This window comes from Octopus sinensis, linkage group LG29 (assembly GCF_006345805.1).
Source record: "Octopus sinensis linkage group LG29, ASM634580v1, whole genome shotgun sequence".
Classification (NCBI taxonomy): Eukaryota; Metazoa; Mollusca; class Cephalopoda; order Octopoda; family Octopodidae; genus Octopus; species Octopus sinensis.
Genome location: NC_043025.1, coordinates 1,014,348 through 1,035,243, shown reverse-complemented (window position 1 = coordinate 1,035,243; position 20,896 = coordinate 1,014,348). Strand labels below are relative to the sequence as shown.

The 20,896-nt window shown below is 36.2% G+C and overlaps 1 protein-coding gene across 1 annotated transcript in view; it reads right to left on the bottom strand.

The window, feature by feature from the left end:
• Window positions 1-459: 459 nt before the first annotated feature.
• Window positions 460-20,896, bottom strand: part of LOC115225961 — a 234,338-nt gene continuing 213,901 nt past the window's right edge. The window contains exons 25-31 of the mRNA XM_036514909.1: window positions 15,872-16,025; window positions 14,325-14,439; window positions 12,781-12,922; window positions 8,616-8,698; window positions 8,231-8,283; window positions 2,004-2,086; window positions 460-594 (exon numbers count right to left, since the gene is read on the bottom strand). Coding sequence (XP_036370802.1) covers window positions 14,383-14,439; window positions 15,872-16,025 — 211 coding nt within the window. The 3' untranslated portion in view covers window positions 460-594; window positions 2,004-2,086; window positions 8,231-8,283; ... (1 more) ...; window positions 12,781-12,922; window positions 14,325-14,382. The remainder of the gene's footprint in view (window positions 595-2,003; window positions 2,087-8,230; window positions 8,284-8,615; window positions 8,699-12,780; window positions 12,923-14,324; window positions 14,440-15,871; window positions 16,026-20,896) is intronic.

Sequence of the window (20,896 nt, the reverse complement as noted above, 5' to 3'; positions counted from 1 at the left end):
ATTTCATCTAGAAAACGAACGGTAGCAACAGATCAGATTTAATCCTTTATTTAACAATTCTAAAGCTTACATTGATAACATTAAATTGGCAAGAAGATAGAATATCAATATAATTTCAAATCATGCAATATTTTCTGTTTCAAGCCATAGTGAGGCCCTGAAACTCGTTTAAATTACATTATGGTGGATTATACAGTCTCATGCATGCATAGTGTTGTATTGAAAGGTACAATTATAGTGTCGTTACAAGGAAAGAATATTTTATATTATATATGGAGAAAATATTATTTAATATTATATATGGAGAAAATATAATTTTATATTATATATGAAGAAAATATTATTTCATATTATATATGGAGAAAATTTTATTTTGTATTATATATTAAGAAAATTTTATTTTATATTATATATGGAGAAAATATAATTTTATATTATATATGCAGAAAATATTATTTTATATTATATATGGAGAAAATATCGTTTTATAGCATAAAATATCATCAAAGACGATTCTTGGAGGCTCTTTTTCGATTTTTACTCAAAAGTTTGTTTCTGCTGTTCTATCCTCTGTTCCATTACCAGTACTTGAACCTGGAAACATAATGAAAAAAACATAAAATATAAAAGTTTAAGCACATTAATTACCGGATAATATTAATTTGTATATATATATATATATGTTTATTTCTTACTATTTCAACTGTTAGAGCTGTTTTCGCTATGTATCCAGTACAACCCTTAAACAAGTAAATAATATTTCCCTAAACAATAGATCAACGTATTTCAGTTTGTGACTTATTCACGAATATACCATGAATGACGATGCCTTTCATGTTACTTCAGCCAATTGGCAAGCGCTGATGGAAGAACTGTTCTGCTTTGAGACAAACACACTGTCAACACAAAGGTCACATCCTGTTTACATGTAGGAACACTTTCTTAAAATCTATCTGTACATCTTGAAAATGGCCAGCGTGTATATTTCACAGAAGACAATGCTCGAAACGTAGATCTGAATCCATGAGAAACTACTTTGACAGCTTTCTTCAAATTATGCCAATGTGATCTGTTTGCCCGAACACTGTTGTACGTAGAGATCCCCGTATACTCTACCTGGGCACACAATATATATATGCACACATATATTTATTCATTTATATATTTTTTTAAATAATAAATAACATGACCATCCCGAAATATGTATGTGTATATGTATATATATTTTTACATTTTCTCGAGCAATATATAATTTGTTACGGGATTTGACTAGTAAAAATGCTATTGTCTGTTTCGCGGCCTCTATTGTTGCATTTCCTCAATATTGACCACTACTTAGACATACTGACCGGATGCGCATAAACCTCTTTTATGCTGGAAATAGATAGACTTTATATTGATTTGGCAGTGGTAAAAGGAAATGAATGGAAACGGAGTGAAAGAAATTGTATCATTGTTCGGCAATGGGATGTGATTTATTCCTCTTTTATATCTCTTAGAGATGAGTTAAAGCGTATGAGCTGTGTGTGTATCTATCGATCCTAATTCAAAAATTAATATGATCACGTCGAACAAAATGAATTTTCGCTGAGGAAAATTATTTGCAGCATTGAATAATTTTCCTGAGTGAATTAAAGAAAGTACTGGAATTGTGTGAATTATTCTGCCCAGTAGAGTCTGCATCTTCTACTTCTATACAAAATTAGAAGAAAACATTTTTGCCCTCGGTTAGACAAACAGTTCCGTAGGGACAAGAAACGGAAAAGCGCAAAATAAAATGCTGATTTATTGAAATTATCCAAGCTTCGAGAAAATGTAAATGAATAGTTGTATGTATGAGAGAGAGGGAGGGAGTCTGTGCGCTTGCGTGCACGCGTGGGTGTCCTAAGATATCATCCGTTGTGGTTGATGATGACGACAACGACGAAGAGGATGGTATGGTGATTGATGAAGCTAATTATGACGGTAATGGTGTTAGAAAAATGAAGAAACACGATACTTACTTTCATCAAGCAAATTCATGTTGAGCAATGCCTGGAATTTGTTCAAAACTTGGGAGATATTGCGCCGCTGTTGACTTTGAACACTTAAAGAGATTAATTGTTTTGTTTCAATTATTTTTATATTCAAATATAGTTTAGGATTGGATCATCATAGGTAAAATAACCGCATTCAGTATGGTTACGAACAGAATTAGTGAAGAAGGCTGAAACTACAAGCGGGTGACTAAAAGTTAGTGTTAAGAACATATTCGTCCAGTACCGTGGCTTGCCCTCTTTAGCATGTAAGAAATCCACATGGTGGTCTTCTCTCCGTGTATAAGTTTTTATATACATTTTATATATATATAATTACCTGGTTGGTTTTAAAATGTGTGTTAGCTACCTTCAATATTTTATAATCTTCACATTGCCATTTTGTGAAATCAATCACTCATTTTTATGTCATTCTCAATGATATTGACAGGCGGGAGTTAACCTCCACCAGCCGTAATGGAGTGAGCATTGCTGATGAGTATTAACTTCTTATAAGAAATTACCATGCTAATCTAATCCATCTGGCTTACCGTGGGGAATGTTCCCCCCCCCCCCTGCCAATGCACTATGTGTTTTTTTTATGGCTAAGGTGTCTATGACTATAATTTAACACAATCACTGGTAAAAGTTTGCAAGACTCAACGAAAAGTTTTAGGAAAATAAAAATAAGAAATACGTTGAAATGTTACCGGTGAGTGTGTGGAATTATAAGGCACAAAAAGAAAATGGCTCTCCCCAGAGACAACAGAATATGCTTCAACACACGAACTCATATAAAGAATCTTGCAAACCAAATCCCAAAACGAAATAGTCTATGACTAATATTTCTAATAATGCTGGTGCTCACTGCACTCTTGTCACCTTTAGTGACTGTGAATTATTTCCCTGTTGGTCTTAAAATGCTGATAGCCGCCTTGATTTATATATACACGCTCATATATATATATATACATACATACATACATATATATATATATATATATATATATATATATATATATATATATATATATATATATATATATATATATATATATATATATTTAATTAAGGATAACTTCTTATAAGGAATCTTAACAAGAAATTATCAGGTAGATAGCGTGAAAAACCTCATCAGAGAAAATTCGAAAATAATTTTTCCTTTGAACATATTATTTTATATTATATAGAGGGCATTATTACACATAAATGCCTCACACTAAGAGGGACATAAGTCATTTCTACCAAAAATTTCACTAATCATACCCATAAGTTATCTTATCTTAATTGTTAAATTTATTCCGAAAAAACTTTTCCCTCCGAATGCAGTTCGAAAAAGCCCGCCATTTACCGGATATATGATTTATAAACTTCTCCATGTGCTTCGTTAGAAAGATCAGTTGGCTGTTCGACTTCGACAGTGCTGGTAGTTTATTTATGATGTGTTCAGAATCAGTTCTACCGATGAGCATGGACGCAAATTTTGATGCGGTGAGTGCGAAATCACAGGTGATATAGGACTAAATTCATTTTTAAATGTCTTGCTTTGAAAAACTGCATTGGGTATGATTAGTGAAATTTTTGGTAGAAATGACTTATGTCCCTCTTAGTGTGAGGCATTTATGTGTAATAATGCCCTCTATATAATATATATATATATATATATTATAAATACGTTCGTATATGTAAGTATATCGTATGTTGTATATGTATATATTTGTATTTATTTGCTTTTCTGAGTATATTCCACTGATGAAGGCAGAGCATTTCTTATGCAGAGTCAGAAATCCGGGATCTGGAATTATCCAGAAATGTTTGCTATTCTATTTTGTCTCTTCGTCTTCTCTCCTGGTGCTATATGAACATTTAATGTGGTTTTACAGTCAAGATTTGACTGCTATTACCCTATATTATAATTGTAAATATTGTTACCTTGATGTTTTTTATTCCCATGCTGGCCACCTGATAAAATCGATATTTAAATATTGATCTTATCCTTCTGTGTGTTGTATTATATATATATATATATATATATATATATATTGGTTGGCATCCTTTTTGTCTCGGGAGACAATGGAGTTGCGCATAAAATAGTCCAGTCCGGCTTTTATATTTCATATCCTGATACATTCCTGCTGTGGCTGTGTAGTCCTATCCTGGACAAACACTCCCTCTGGCAGGTACCGCAAATGTAGCGAAGACTGTTCCTGGCTGGTTGTAATGTCATAGTTTCTTGTTTACGTCTCTTCTTTTCTTTCCATTTCTCCTCTCTCTCTCTGTCACTCCTTTGTATTCCCTCTTTTACGGTACGTCGCCATTCTCCACGGTTGCCGGCAACTGCCTCCCAACCGCTAATATTGATGTTGCAGGCCTTCATGTCCCTTTTGCAAACATCCTTGTAACGTAAGATCGGTCTACCCACAGACCTGGTACCGCTAGCAAGCTCTCCGTAGAGTATGTCCTTGGGGATTCTGCCATCTTTCATACGGCTAACATGCCCAAGCCATCTCATACGTCTTTGTGTGAGGAGTGCAAACATGCTTGGTATTCCTGCTTGCCTGAGGACATCTTTGTTGGGGATATGATTCTGCCATTTGATGAGGAGGATTTTTCGGAGGCAGCGCAGGTGAAAGATGTTTAGGTGAGGCTCTTGGTGTGTGTATAGCGTGCAAGTCTCACTTCCATACAGTAGAGTGCTGAGTACACATGCCTGGTAGATCTTCATTTTCGTGGTCTTCATCAGCTTATTGTTGTCCCAAGCCCGTTTGGAGAGTTGGGCCATCGCAGCAGCTGCCTTTCCAATGCGTATATTGAGCTCAGCGTCAAGGGATAGGTTGTAGGTGACGATAGAGCCCAGATAGGTAAACTTCTCCACCTCTTGTAATCTGTGGTCTCCAATATGTATGTTTGGGATGTCCGATGTAGCCTGACCCATGATGTTGGTCTTCTTAAGGCTGATAGCTAAGCCAAAGTCGTTACATGCTTGCTCAAAACAGTCAATGAACCTTTGGAGGGCTTCTTCTGTGTGTGATACCAGAGCGGCATCATCAGCAAATAACATCTCCTTGATCAGGACGTTTCTGATTTTGGTCTTGGCACACAGGCGCGAGAGATTGAACAGTTTCCCGTCACTTCTACTGCGCAGAAACACTCCATCATCTGATGTCTGAAAGGCTTGTGAGAGTAAGAGCGAGAAGAAGATGCCAAACAATGTAGGAGCGAGGACACAACCTTGCTTTACCCCGTTTTTTATTTGGAAGGCGGCTGATGTTGAACCGTTGTGCTGTAAGGTGCCTTGCATGTCATCATGGAAAGACTTGATGATCCTCAGCAGCTTTGGTGGACATCCGATTTTTTGGAGCAGGATGAAGAGGCCTGTTCTGCTTACCGAGTCAAAAGCCTTTTTTATATCAATGAAGGCCATATATAATGGCATTTTCTGCTCTCTGGACTTCTCCTGAAGTTGGCGTACGGAGAATATCATATCGATAGTTGATCTGCTTCTTCTAAAGCCACACGCGATTCCGGATAGATACGAGGAGCAAGTAGTCGTAGCCTTACCAGGATAACGCGGGCAAAGGTCTTTCTAACAGTGCTTAGAAGAGATATACCACGGTAATTGTTACAATCACCACGGTCACCTTTGTTTTTGTAAAGCGTAATGGTGTTAGCATCCCGCATATCCTGAGGGACTGTACCCTCTTCCCAGCACTGACACAGAAGCTCATGAAGATGCCGAAGCAGGATGGGGTTTTTACCGGCTTTGATGATATCTGAGGGGGTGCCGTCTTTTCCCGGAGACTTAGTTCTTGCTAGGGAGTCAAGAGCCTTGGTGAGCTCTGCTATAGATGGCGGACTGTCAGGTTCGCACATGACTGGCAAGATCTTGACACTCTCGACTGCAGCCTCAGCCACTGTAGTCTCCAGTGAGTAGAGATCCTGGTAGTGCTCCACCCATCTATCCATTTGCTTGCCTTGATCCGTGATGAGATCTCCAGAGGGGCTGACTTGGTTGCGGATGGACCGAGGGCCTTCTTCAAACCGACATACATCCCACAGGTGTCGCCACTGTCAGCAGCTGACTGGATACTCTGACAGATTTCCTGCCAATACCCATTTGCACAGCGTCTGGCTGTCAGTTGGGTTTTATTTCGTGCCTTTCTGAGTTCTTCGAGTGACTTTGTAGAAGAATCACTCTTGTATTGCATCAGAGCTGCACGCTTTGCTTCGATAACTGGCTCCAGCTCTGAGAGCCCAGCATTGAACCAATCTGGGTTTTGCCTTTCTCTCATGCCGAAAGTATCTATTGATGTCGTATACAAAGCTTCCCTGATATAGTTCCACCTACTTTCAGCAGAGGAGGTTGGGCAGCTACTGAGGGCAACTTTGATAGAAGCAGCAAAACATTTTCGCAGTGTAGGTTCCGAGGTTCTGGCAGTGTTAATGCGTGGTCGGCCCACTTTCTTGAAGCGATGGACTTTTTTAGGGAGAATCCTCACCCTGCTTCTAATTAGTGAGTGGTCTGTGTCACAATCCGCGCTGTGGTAACTGCGGGTCAATAGAGTAGAATTCAGAAAGGATCTCCGTGTAATGATGAGATCCAGCTGATGCCAGTGGTGAGATCTTGGATGTCTCCAAGATGCCTTGTGGGAAGGCTTGTTGGTAAAGAATGTGTTTGTGATGCACAGGTTGTGGTATGTAGAGAATACGAGTAGTCTCTGGCCATTGTCATTCATGTTGCCAATACCAAAGTGTCCAACACAAATGGGCCACGAATCATGGTCAGATCCCACGCGAGCGTTAAAATCCCCCAGAAGGTAGATATTTTCAGTCGTTGGTATATTTTCTATGACACAGTTGAGATCTTTGTAGAACTGGTACTTGGTCTCCTCTGAGCTGTAGAAAGTGGGAGCAGAGATGCTGAGTAGATGTACTGAGCCAGAAGAAGTCGAGAGGCGCAGTGAGGGGATACGCTCAGTGCCTCCTGATGGTGGTTCTATTGAGGAGAGTAATGAGTTTCTCACTGCAAAGCCAACGCCATGCTGACGAGGTTCTTCTGGATCGCTTCCTGCCAAAAGGAGGTGAAATCCTGCTCTTTGAGTTTGCCGTTTGAGGGGAGACTTGTCTCCTGCAGCCCAGCAATATCTATGTTGATCCTCTTTAGTTCACGGTCAATGATGGCCGTTTTCCTTGTGTCTTCAACCCTGAGTAGATCATCAGATATTCCAGGGCACATGGTCCTGACATTCCAACTTGCCAACCGCACAACTGGTGTTTTCTTGACTTTTAGTTGTTTGCCTGGTGCAGAGGTTGCAGGCCGCTTTTCAAGTCATACTTTTAGCTTCAAGCACCCAATGAAGCAGGCGACCTGTGGCGGGTCAGCACCTTATTAACTAGGGGCTGCCCAGCTTGAGGTGGGCAGTAGCTAACCAATAGGACACGGAGGTCCCTCCCACCGTCAGAGGTAACCCGTAGCGCCCATATTTTACGCCAATCTGAATAGACTTATCACTCGTGACTGTTACCTCCCATGTTGTTTCTGCAGCTTTTTACAGCAGCACTGAAGTGTGCTCTCCAGTTTTGCGCAAGCCTGGGCTATAGATAAGAAAGTCCAGGGTAGCCCAATCGTCAGGTTTCCTCTCTCGACCTTGCTGATGTAGTCCAAAGGAGTGCAGTGCATTACGTTTGGCACCAGCTTGGTTGCAGGAGCTGCCGGAAGAGTGTCGAGTCGAACACTAGACCGCATTCGGGGCTCCACTCCGGATTTCTTTGAAGGTTGTTTCCGTTCCGTAACCCTGGATAGGGGCCCATACCGGGTACTGTCAGCCGGAGCCAGCTGAGCCCGGAACTCGTGTCAGGCAGGGTCGTCACTCCCAGAAGTAGTGAAGAAGTTCGCTACCCACTACCTTTTCAAGTAATGTTAAATTATTATTAGATTATATATATATATATATATATAGGTATGTATGTGTATGTATATATGCATATATATATATACACAGTTCTCTCTTTATCTTTATATGGGTTTGTTTGTCCTTTGTATAATAAAACATTGATAAAACACTTAAGCATTTCGTCGAAGGTACGAATTAGTATATTGTGGGTCACAAGTAAAACACTGTTGATTATGGTGACGTCTAATACGTGCGATAAAATCGAATGTTTGGAACAAAACAAAATAAATTTGAATAAATGTGTTAGAAGCTTTTGCTTACCCAGGATATTCAACTCGGAATTTTCCAGTCACGGTTAAAAACTCATGCTCCATCTGCAAAAGCCAGATGTGTATATATATATATATGCATACATTAAATTCAAGAAACAAAGTTTGATTTAAAAGCTTTGAGAAGTATAAAAAGATACAGATAAGGAAATAATTTTACATATGTATGTATTTATGTGTTTAAGCTGATCAGGCTAACAAAATCGATATCACTATCTACGAAACGTATTGAGCTCACTCACTATTTAAATTGACGTTTTGCATTTCTTGTATAAAATATGCATGTGTGTGTGTGTGTGTGTGTGTGTGTGTGAGTGTATGCATGTGTGCGCGTGTGTGTGTGTGTTCGGAGAAAGAGAGGGCAGATATCTACTCACGGCTCTTGATATGTTCTCAGCAGGTTTTTTATATTCGTTGAAAGATTTTAAAATCAAACGAAATGCGAAGGATTTGGTCCAGCCTATGGATTGATATAGAAAATAATTGCTGTATTTATAAATGAGACACACGTCATAGATGCACATAAAACCCACATACGTAGATAAAAATATACATTCACAATCACATATACACTTAAACATACTATAAATATATATATATATATATACGAATATACAGACTCACATTAATACATCTGCATCTACACGTATAAACACATATATAAATGCACGTTTGTACACATACAAAGTTCCATGTACTTATATATATATATATATATATATATATATATATGTGTGTGTGTGTGTATATATATATATATATATATTTATATATATGAATAATTTCAGTTAGAATGGTTGATTCTCTCAATTTCGATACCATATGACAAAGGCAAGAAATTCTGTCTTCGCTGCAATTCTGAGCTATTTTTCATTATTTTTTCTAAAAATACTCTAGTAAACACGGTTATAGAACGAGCATACAGATGTAAGCATTGGCAGAAACATACATTTAGTGCATATAAGTAGTCTCTATCATTATATATAATTCAAACTTTAATTTCCTTTATATTTAACATTCACTATTAATATCCCTACTCTCTCTCTGTTAGCTACTTATGACGTTATATCATATAACGTTTTTTTAAACAATATTAATAGCGTGCTGTCTATCGCTATACAAATCCATCATTTTTTGCTAAAATGTCTTATTGACAAGTTTCGCTTTTTTCACTTTCCTGAAGAGAAGATTGCATTGTTTCATTTATTCTTTTGAATAGTAACAGTGGAATTGTCGAAACATGTGTCGAAAGTAAAAATATTTGATTACACCTGCGTTAAACTCCATTTACTTATTCATATATTATTCAAAATATTCAACGTAAACACGAAGTTTCTACCTTTATAAACAAGGAGTTACAACCTCTTTACTTGCGAGATTTTTGCTACCCCGGTAACTATTTATTTATTTTTTCCGTGTTAATCGTTAACAAGGTAAAAATACACTCATCTATTTATATATATATATATGCAAATCAGCCCACATTTGCATACATACGTAACATATATATATATATATAAGTTTATATTCATATGTACATACATAAGTAAACATATATATATATATATATATATATATATATATATATATATATATATATATATATATATATATATATATATAAATATACGTGTAGAAACATTTATTTGCATCTATGTGCACGTACACGTATCCAATATAGGATTTCATTATAGGGACAGCACTTCTGTGAAGCGATCGTAAAAAGGTTTAAATATTTAATTCAAAACTTATAAACTGTCATATACATTATATATTTATATGTATACATATATACATATATTTTTATAAATATTTATATTTATTTATTTATATATTTTTAATACAACCATTTTTTTTCACACGTGTATATCTTTCTGTGAAGTTTTCTGATATTGAATTCTTAATATTAATAATAATATATTATTAAATATATATATAATCGCTCGCATTAAATATATAAATACCTTAATAATATTAACACTTTGATACAATAGAGCACTCAATATATATTCAGTATGTAATATTCTCATTGAATATATTTGACTAAAGATTCATATATACTCTTTACTCTTTTTACTCTTTTATTTGTTTCAGTCATTTGACTGTTGCTATGCTGGAGCACCGCGTTTAGTCGAGCAAATCGACCCCAGTACTTATTCATTGTAAGCCTAGTATTTATTCTATCGGTCTCTTTTGCCGAACCGCTAAGTTACAGGGTCGTAAACACACCAGCATCGGTTGTCAAGCGATGTTGGAGGCGGGGGATAAAAACAGACACAAACATATACACACATACACACACATAGATATATATACATATACATATATACGACAGGCTTCTTTCAGTTTCCGTCTACCAAATCCACTAACAAGGCTTTGGTCGGCCTGAGGTTATAGCAGAAGACACTTGCCAAGGTACCATGCAGTGGGACTGAACCCGGGACCATATGGTTCGTAAGCAATCTACTTACCACACACCCACTACTACGCATATATATATATATCTATCTTTATGTGTATATATGTATACATATATACATATATACATGCAACCATGCCCACACTTGCATACATATGTATTAGAATATGATTGTTCCTTTCCAGCAACACAAAACCATCCAGCCTTTTCTCTGTCGCGTCGCTTAATTTAGGCTTTTTGGACACAGTTTCTGCACTTTTCACACTTTCAGGCCTTTTCATTAGAATTATAGCAAGAGAAGTCTGCTTTTACCTGCCTTTTTATTCAGTCTTTAGTAGTTTTTCTGTGCCACATTGTAAATACTCGGCTAAGTTTTTTTTTCCATCTCTATACGTTCTTCTACTGCTATTTAGCATCTCCCAGTCTGGTCGTTCCTTAATTACAGTCGGTTGATATCTGCTTTCGGATGTTGAGCTCCACATATTTTCAGCAACTTATTAGTTTTTGTCAAATTCCTTTTTGATTATTATTTCTCTTTATCAGAGGTTTTGTAGGAGTTCCTTGTGGGAGTTCCTGGACACTTGCTCATTCTAATGTCGACCCTCCAGTTTGTGGCCAAAGCTTACTCTTGCGCTGCCAATATAGTGTTCTCGGTCTCTTTCTTTAGAATTCCTTTCATCAGCCAATCCCACCTACTTTTTGTTATATGGAAATTCATTGTGTTCTCCCTTCTTGCGCCATTCTTCTTCATTTCTTTTTGTGTTTCTTCCTTCGGTTCTCCTGCTTTCAATACTCCCTCATTCCTAACTGTCACTAACAAGGTTTCCTTTCTTTGGGTTCGGTATCTCATTAAGCCTTCGAGTTCGAAACGCACGCAGTTTCCCACACTTATCAGTCCCTTTCTCCATTCGCTCTCTTCGTGTATCGGCGATCGAGGTCTGCACGTGGATGATGGGCTCCATACATCGTTAGGACCTTTCTTGACTTCCTGTCCATCTCCTTTAGCTTCTCTGTCCACTTCAGTTTTCCAGCTTTCAAACCAATATTTTGATCACTCGCCAAAAGTGCTCTCTTTTTCTCTTTTCCTTCATGTCGTGGTGTTTGATTCCATCTGTGTGTGAGTGTGAGTGTGAGTGAGAGAGAGAGGGAGTGTGTGTGTGGGGGGGGGGGGCATTGTAAACGATGAATGAAATGAACATGAAATGAAAAAATCGTGTAAATAAAAGAGCATAATAAACGGAATAATATAGGTTTCAGACATTGGTACGTGACCAGCAGATTTGGTGTAGGGGGTTAAGTTGATTACATTGACCCAGAGCTCAACTTGCGCTTATTTTATCGACACAGAAATTATGAAAAGCAAAGTCAATCTTGGCGGAATTTGAACTCAGAACGTAAAGACAGACGAAGTACTGCAAAGCATTTCTCCCGCTCTGCTAACGATTCTGCCAGCTTACCGCCTAATTTAAGGATTAATAGTGATAAGTTTTCATAATGGTCTAATGAGAAATTGAAATCATCACATCACTAAATGCATATGAAAATCTATTCAATTTGACAGTGCCATAATAACATTTGAGAGAAATAAATTGCTTATATTCTATGACAAACAGATATGTAGGGTATGTCATTGAATATTTGAAGATTCTACAACCACCGCTCCAACGTAATGTATGCAAAGAGGTATGTACCAGTAATATCCCTGTTGTTTTTCTGCTTCTCTCTACTCAGCCTGTCTGCAGAATGTTTACGAAAACGTGGTTTTAACGATATTACAATAATGAACTCAACTCTCCAATGTAATAAATTCTTTCATAACGTTTCCATAAATGAGTCAAATGATTTGCCGTTGAACGAGATGGACACATTCCTGGAGGACTCAAACGGGAGAATAGGTTGCATTACCTTTTGATAAATCATTGTAATTACAAACACACACACACACACAGGACAGTCATAATGGAACAGACATAGAAAGACATACACATACACACTCACCCCACCCCCACCCCCACCAGAGTGGTCGTATTTAAACAGACAGAAAGTCACTCACAAAAATTACTTCTTCTCATCTGCTACTTCTACTACTGTAAAAGTCATTTAAAAATAATTTGCTCGCTCACCATCATCAATGCCTTTGCTCTGTTCTGCATTGTAACATTGAGACATGTCTGGTTCTTGCCAGATACCAGTAAACGGTGAACACTTTTGTGATGACAGGTTTGACTTGATGCCATTTCTGGATGCCCCATCGTTCTGGAAGAACTGAAAAAATAAATGTTAAATATTGTCAGTCGAGTTTTCATTCTGAGGAGAATTTCATCAATCTCAGAGGAATATAAGAAACCTTCGAACTGGTCGTGATTTGAACTCATAATTTAGTGAAAGAAGGATAAATGGTGTCTTGCATTTGGGGGAGAAATCTATTATTTACTCCTGACCCCTATCCTCAAAACTAATGTCAAATATTTTCTAACTAGAGTTCAGATATAAAAACAATATTCCTGCATCTGTTTTATTTACAATAATTTCTTGTTTTTATGATTATTCAATACAAGATTAGTTGGAACGGTGTAGGTGATGCAGAATTAAGGAGCCAAGTTGTTAGTTCAAGTTGAATGGGGGAATTAGTTGCTAATATTTCGCCACCATAGACATCGGTAGCAACAGCGGCAGCAATGGATTTATGTATATTTTCCTACATATGCACAGATTTGAGTGATTCCACCAGTTGGTCTTGTCTTAAACTAATAAAGCTCAGCCTCTGGGAGAACAATTTAGATGCTTAACCTGTGGAATGACGTGGTAGAAATGAGAGAAGAGAGACCGTTTACATAGTCTGTGATGAGTGAAATCCCAGGATGACCATCATGTACTAGCAAAGATATAGCTCTACAGTAATCATAAAATTGAATAAATAGTATTAGCCTGAACCAACAGAATCACTGATAGATTCTATTGACTGTATCGATAGGTATGTGCTTTCTTTCCTACAATTATTTTGTGAAATTCTGGAACTTAAAAGATCTCTTTAAATCTTTGAATAATGCTGATTTCAAATTTTGCCACAGGGTCAGATTTTGGGGGGGGTAGTTCGATTACATAGACCCCAGCGTACTTATTTTATCGATCCTGTAAGGGTAAAAGACAAAGTCGACCCTGGTAGCATTTGATCTCAGAATGTAAAAGTCAGAAGGAAATGCTGCTAAGCATTTTGTCCGGCATGGAAACGATTCCGCAGGTCAGCACCATAAAGCCTTGTCTAATATTGGTTTCAAATTTTGGCACAAGGCCAGCAATTTCAGGGGAAGGGATAAGTTGTTACACAAACCCAGTGCTCAATTGGTATTTATTTCATCGAACCGAAAAAATTAAAGGCAAAGTCGACCTTAGGGGAATTTGAACTCAGAACATAAAACGAAATGAAATGAAAGCTTGTATAATATTGGCGACAAAGCAAACCTAGATAGTTAGGACAAGGCTAAATTATATCAAATAATGTATAAAATGTAAAAATGCCCGGACAAGAGATTGCAACCGATAGACGTTTAATTCTATCTTGTTAATCTATAAACCTGTTATTTGCTCTACCAAGTAACATTCTCTCACAATAGGATGGCGCTGAAAACTTCAAACTTTCAGTAGAAATAAATCAATACAAACGAACCAATGCCTGGTGGCTACATTTCCATGACACGGGATCTCCGCAGTAGTTCCTATTTTTGTCATTGGCCAAGAGAAAGCTCGATTGTTAGTTGATGTTGTGCTTTCATCACAAACCACTGAAAAAGAACCAAAACATGGATATGAGAGAAGTCAGTAGTAGTAGTAGTAGTAGTAGTATAGTAGTAGTAGTAGTAGTAGTAGTAGTAGTAGTAGTAGTAGCAGTTAATGTTGGAAATAAATTGTTTGGACCACCTGCTGGCTGATTTGAGGACAATGATACACGAAGTGTTGCAAACATATACGGAGAGCATATATATTTATTCAAAATAGACAGATTTCTAGTTTTTCATTTAGTAGTTTATAAAGAGATAAATGATTTAGAAATGAATTACAATCCCTTACAACACAAGGACCCCCACCCCAACGAGGCTCCATGCAATTCTTGGAAGTGTAGTCTATTCTTAACTAAAATGGCGACAATATGATTTTCTCCATCTTCTTGCTCTGTTCAAATATTTGAGAAAAATTACATTAAAGTGTCCTACTTATTAAAATTCTAATTCATTATTTATGCAGCTGAAAGATGGCATTGCATTTAAATTGATGTAATTTTGTATTGTTCAATTAAATTTAGCCGATTGAAACTGCATAACTACTTGATATTCTGTAGATTATATATATATATATATTCTATATATATTTTTCTTATATATCTTAAAAAACAATAAATAAAATAGAAATAGAGGTGTGTGCATATGTATATATATATATATATTTTATATTTTCTCGAGCAATATATAACTGGTTACGGGATATGACTACTCAGAATGCTAGTCTGTTTCGCGGCCTCTAGTGTTGAATTTCGTCAATATATTGATCACTCTTTAGACATACTGACCGGAAGCGCAAAACCTAATGTACGCTAGAAATGGGTAGATGTTATATTGATTTGGCGATGGTAAATGAAATGAATGGAAACGAAGTGAAAATATATCCTTTTCCGGCAATGGGATATGATTTGTTCTCTCTTATATCTCTTAGACATGTTTAAATCGTATGAGCTGTGTGTGTGTATCTATCGATCCTAATGTAAAAATAACTGATCACTTCGTACGAAATGAATTTTCGCTGAGGAAAATTATTTGCAGCACTAAATAGTTTTCCTGTTTGAATTAAAGCAAGTACTGGAATTGTTTCAATTTTCTGCCCATTAGAGTCTGCATCTTCTACTTCTATACAAAATTAGAAGAAAACATTTTTGCCCTCGGTTAATTGGTATAATTAAAAAGAAACTGAGCAAAGACAAAACAGTTCCGTAGGGACAAGAAACGGAAAAGCGCAAATAAAATGCTTTTTTTTAAATTATCCAAGCGTTGAGAAAATGTAAATAAATAGCTGTGTGTGAGAGAGAGAGAGGGGGAGAGAGTCTGTGTGCTTTGTATCATCTACTGTGGTTGATGATGACGACAACGACGAAGAGGTTGGTGATTGATGAAGCTAATAGACGGACGGTAATGATGATAAAATTAATAAGAAAACGATACTTACTTTCATCAAGAAATTCATGTGGCTTTTCTTAACTCCTAAATTAAGAAATGCCTGGGATTTGTTCAAAGTTTCGGAGATATTGTGCCGCAGTTGACTTTCAGTCATTTCGCTAAATACCGTACAGTAAATAGCAAATATTTTATTTCTGTTTGAGCTGAAATAAAAAATAAATACATACATGTATGTCGGTATGTATGTATGTATGTAGCTAGCTAGCTAGCTAGAAATATACATACATTGATATATATATATATATATATATTATATATATACTATATATATATATATATATATATATACATTCGTTTTAAAAGCTGCCCTGTTAATCCTTGGGGTCCAACAATGACACCATGCATTGAGTACATATAAGTTCATGAAACATGAATATTTCTCAAGCAATGAACAATTTTCATCAAAGCAATGATATAATTTGTCGACTCGGAACTTATTGCAAAGCTTCATGATAAACAACAGTACCACCACCATCGCCACCATATCTGCAATACACACGCCATCCAGACTTCTGACGCCATCACCATCAATACTTTTCATCACGTTCACCTCCACCACCATCACCACTGTCTTTCACATAGCTTTCTATCAGTATATTCAAACATAGCTTAGGATTGAATCATCATAGCTAAAATAACCGCATTCAGTATGGTTGTGAACAGAATTAGTGAAGAAGGCTCGAACTACAAGCGGGTGACTAAAAGTTGGTCTTAAGAATATATTCGTCCACTAAGAAATCCACATGAAGGCCTTCACTCCCTGCATAAATCTTTGAATACACTTTATATATGTATTTATACATATACAGGAGTGGCTGTGTGGTAAGTAGCTTGCTAACCAACCACATGGTTCCGGGTTCAGTCCCACTGCGTGGCATCTTGGGCTAGTGTCTTCTGCTATAGCTCCGGGCCGACCAATGCCTTGTGAGCGGATTTGTTAGACGGAAACTGAAAGAAGCCTGTCGTATATATGTATATATATGTGTGTGTGTTTGTGTGTCTGTGTTTGTCTCCCAAGCATTGCTGGTGTGTTTACTCCCCGTCACTTAGCGGTTCGGCAAAAGAGACCAATAGAATAAGTACTGGGCTTACAAAGAATAAGTCCCGGAGTCGATTTGCTCGGTTAAAGGTGGTGCTCCAGCATGGCCGCAGTCAAATGACTGAAACAAGTAAAAGAGAGAAAAAAGTGAGAGAGATACATACATATATATATATATATATATAATTACCTGGTTGGTTTTAAAATGTGTGTTAGCTACCTTCAATATTTTATAATCTTCACATTGCCATTTTGTGAAATCAGTCCCTAATTCCTATGGCATTCTCAATGATACTGAGAGGCGTGAGTTAGCCTCCACCAGCCGTAATGGAGTGAGCATTGCTGATGAGTATTAACTTCCTATAAGAAATCGCCATGCTAATCTAATCCATCTGGCTTACCGTGGGGAATGTTCTCCCCACCGTCAATGCAAACAGACCATATGTCTTTTTGTGGCTAAGGAGTCTATGACTAATATTTCTAATAATGCTGGTTCTCACTGCACTCTTTTCACACTTAGTGACTGTGAATTATTTCCTTGTTGGTTTCAAATTGCCGATACCCACCTCAATTTATATATATATACACACCCATATATGTGTGTGTATATATATGTGTGTATATATATATGTGTGATGTATATGTATGTATATATATATACATATATATACAGCAATTTAATAAATAAAACATATGCATACATACATACATATATGTACATACCTACATCTATACGTATATATACATATATGAGTACAGGGACACCACAAAAAAGCGTAGAACACAACGAGAAACGAAGACAAACAAATCCACAAGGAAACAGACTTTTCCAACAAGGAAACAGCCTTTCCAAAACAACAAGACAAGGAAAAGAACAAACTAATAAAGGGAAATTCCCTTCTTCAGAATGGCCTGTTTCGATATATGCGTAGTATTAATATATATATATATATATATATATATATTATATATATATATATATATATATAATACAGTTCTATCATTATCTTATATGGGTTGTTTGTCCTTTGTATAATAAAACATTGATAAAACACTTAAACATTTCATTGAATGTATGAATTAATATATTCTGGGTCACAAGTACAACACTGTTGATTATTGTGACGTATAATACATGCGATAAAATCGAATGTTTGGAACAAAAGCAAATAAATTTGAATAAATGTGTTAGAAGCATTTGCTTACCCACAGTCTTCAACTCTAAATGTTCCCGTCACGGTTGAAAGGTCATGCTCAATCTGCAAAAGCCGGATGTATATATATATATATATATATATATATATATATATATATATATACATACATTAAATAAAAGAAACTGAGTTTGATTTAAAATCGTTGAGATGTATTGAAAAATAAAGAAATAATTTTATTCTGAAACGCAGGATAATGCTAATGATATAACGTGAACCGGATGAAATATCCATAATTTGCAGATAAATCTGTCGTCAGCCAGCTATGTGACTACATCTCACACCCCTGTGATTACGCTTCAAGTGCTTTACCATTAAGCTAAACTGCGCGAACGACAAATACTTCTGCAAAGTTAGGCTATATACATCTAGCTTTATAAGACGCGTAATCTGGCCGCCGACAGAGTTTTCGGCAACATGTGAATACTTTATCCTGTTCATGCTATACTATTAGCATTACCCTGCGTTTGAGAATATAATTATATATAAATATATTAGCTTGAGACTCGGTAAAGTGGGGGAAATGAGAGGGTTTTTAATGTTCGAGCATATCTCTTTTTCAGAAAGGAAAACGAAAATGTTGAGAAGAAAAATATTACCAAAAGGAAGTGTGTGGATTACATATGGTTATTTGTGTGTGTGGGTATGTGTGTGTGTGTGTGGTGTGTGTGTGTGTGTGTGTGTGTGTGTCTGTGTCTGTGTCTGTGTGTGTCTGTGTGTGTAAACACAAGATTAGTGAATATTGAGTAGATTTTATTTACTTGTCAGAATCGGAAATTATATGACGGAATATATAAAGACAAAATAGTGGATAGAACAGTCTTTTTATTGACCAGCAAAAATTCAGTAAGTTAAAAAAGAAAGTTTTTATGTAATAGTTTACTATCAGTAAATGGAGTTGAATGTCTGAATTTCATGAAACCTCACTATTATTTGATGTTTCACATTTCTTCTATAAAACATGCATGTGTGTGTGTGTGTATTTGTGCGTGAGAGTGAGAGTGTGTGGATGTGTGTGTGATGCATGTGTGCGCATGTCAGTGCATATGTGTGCGCGCACGCGCGTCTGTGTGGAGGAGAGAGAGAGAGAGGGCAGATATCTACTCACGGCTCTTGATATGTTCTCAGCGGGGATTTTATATGCGTTGAACTTTTTAAAAATCAAACGAAATACGAGGGATTTGGTCCATCCTATGGATTGATATAGAAAATAATCGCTGCGTTTATAAATGAGACACACGTCATAGATGCACATAAAACCCACATACGTAGATAAAAATATACATTCATAATCACATATACACTTACAATACTATATATATATATATTATTCTTATTCCTCCTATTATATACGTTTTTATTATTATTATTATTTGCAATTTACTTAAGCATTGACATTTAATTGTTAGTTATTTTTTATATTTCTATTATATGTAATTTTCTAGATGGTGTAATATAATTGTTCATTTTGAATTGATAAAAGCTGTTTTTTTTTATTTTAATTTTTTATATATCTTATATTGTGTGAAATTTGATTTAGTATTTCTAAATTTAATTTTTCCCTTGTAAGTTTGGATTTTATTCACTCAAATAATAATAATTATATATATATATATATATATATATATATATATATATATATATATATATACACACTTATCATTCCCTTTCTTCCTGTCGCTCTCTTCGTGTATCGGCTATCAATGCCTGCACATGGATGATTTGTTCCATACATCGATAGGACCTTTCTTGACTTCCTGTCCAACTCCTTTAGCTTCTCCTCTGTCCACTTCAGTTTTCCAGCGTCATTCCGAACTACTGCGACTGCGTGCGAGTTTATCGCCGAAATTATGTTCCAGGCATTCAGCTTTGTAACCAATAATTTGCTCACACGCCAAAAGTGCTCTCTTTTATTCTTTTCCTTCATGTCGTGGTGTTTGATTCCATCTGTGAGTGAGTGTGTGTGTGTTAGAGAGAGAGAGAGAGAGGGGGAGAGGGAGAGAGGGAGAGAGAGGGGGAAAGGGAGAGAGGGAGAGAGAGCATTGCAAATAGTATACACACATCAAAATATTTTCCCGTATATTAATTACTATAAAATGTTCTTATTAACTATCAATTTGTAATAAACTTGTTAGTGTTATATTAGACAATAAATAACACTTACCAATGAAATCATTCTTGTTACATAAGTGTCCGACGCAACAACCAGTACAAGACGTGCCATTCGTCCGTTTATTGCATGTAAGGGTATTGTTTCTCATAGCTTCAACACATTTTCTGTATGTGCTGCAGGACCTTTCAGTCTTCAGTTTAGCACCGTTCATTGATATTGCGAATCGGCATACAGGCTGTAATAATAGATATGAAAATTATACACTACAACAACAATATTTATTAGGACGATTACTGCTAATTACAGCAACAACAACAGAAACAACACCACTGGGGATGTTTACCATGCAAGTAAGTTTAATCATTGCTTTAAAATACCCAAAAGCAATAAGTGAAACCGTAAAACAGTTTCCGAATTGTTGAAAATTAACAGCATAAGCAAACTTCTGTAAAATTTATTGCTATTTAGTATTCAAAAATCATGTTTTAAATGCTTACAGTGTCCAAACCTCTCGGATCACAAGTAGATATGGCCATCGGATCACGGTCTGTATCAAAACCGCATCGCACTGTCACACATCGCCCAACTTAAAATAGGTCAAATTATCCCAATAAAGATGTATCAATTCTCTAAAATTCTTCTTACTGG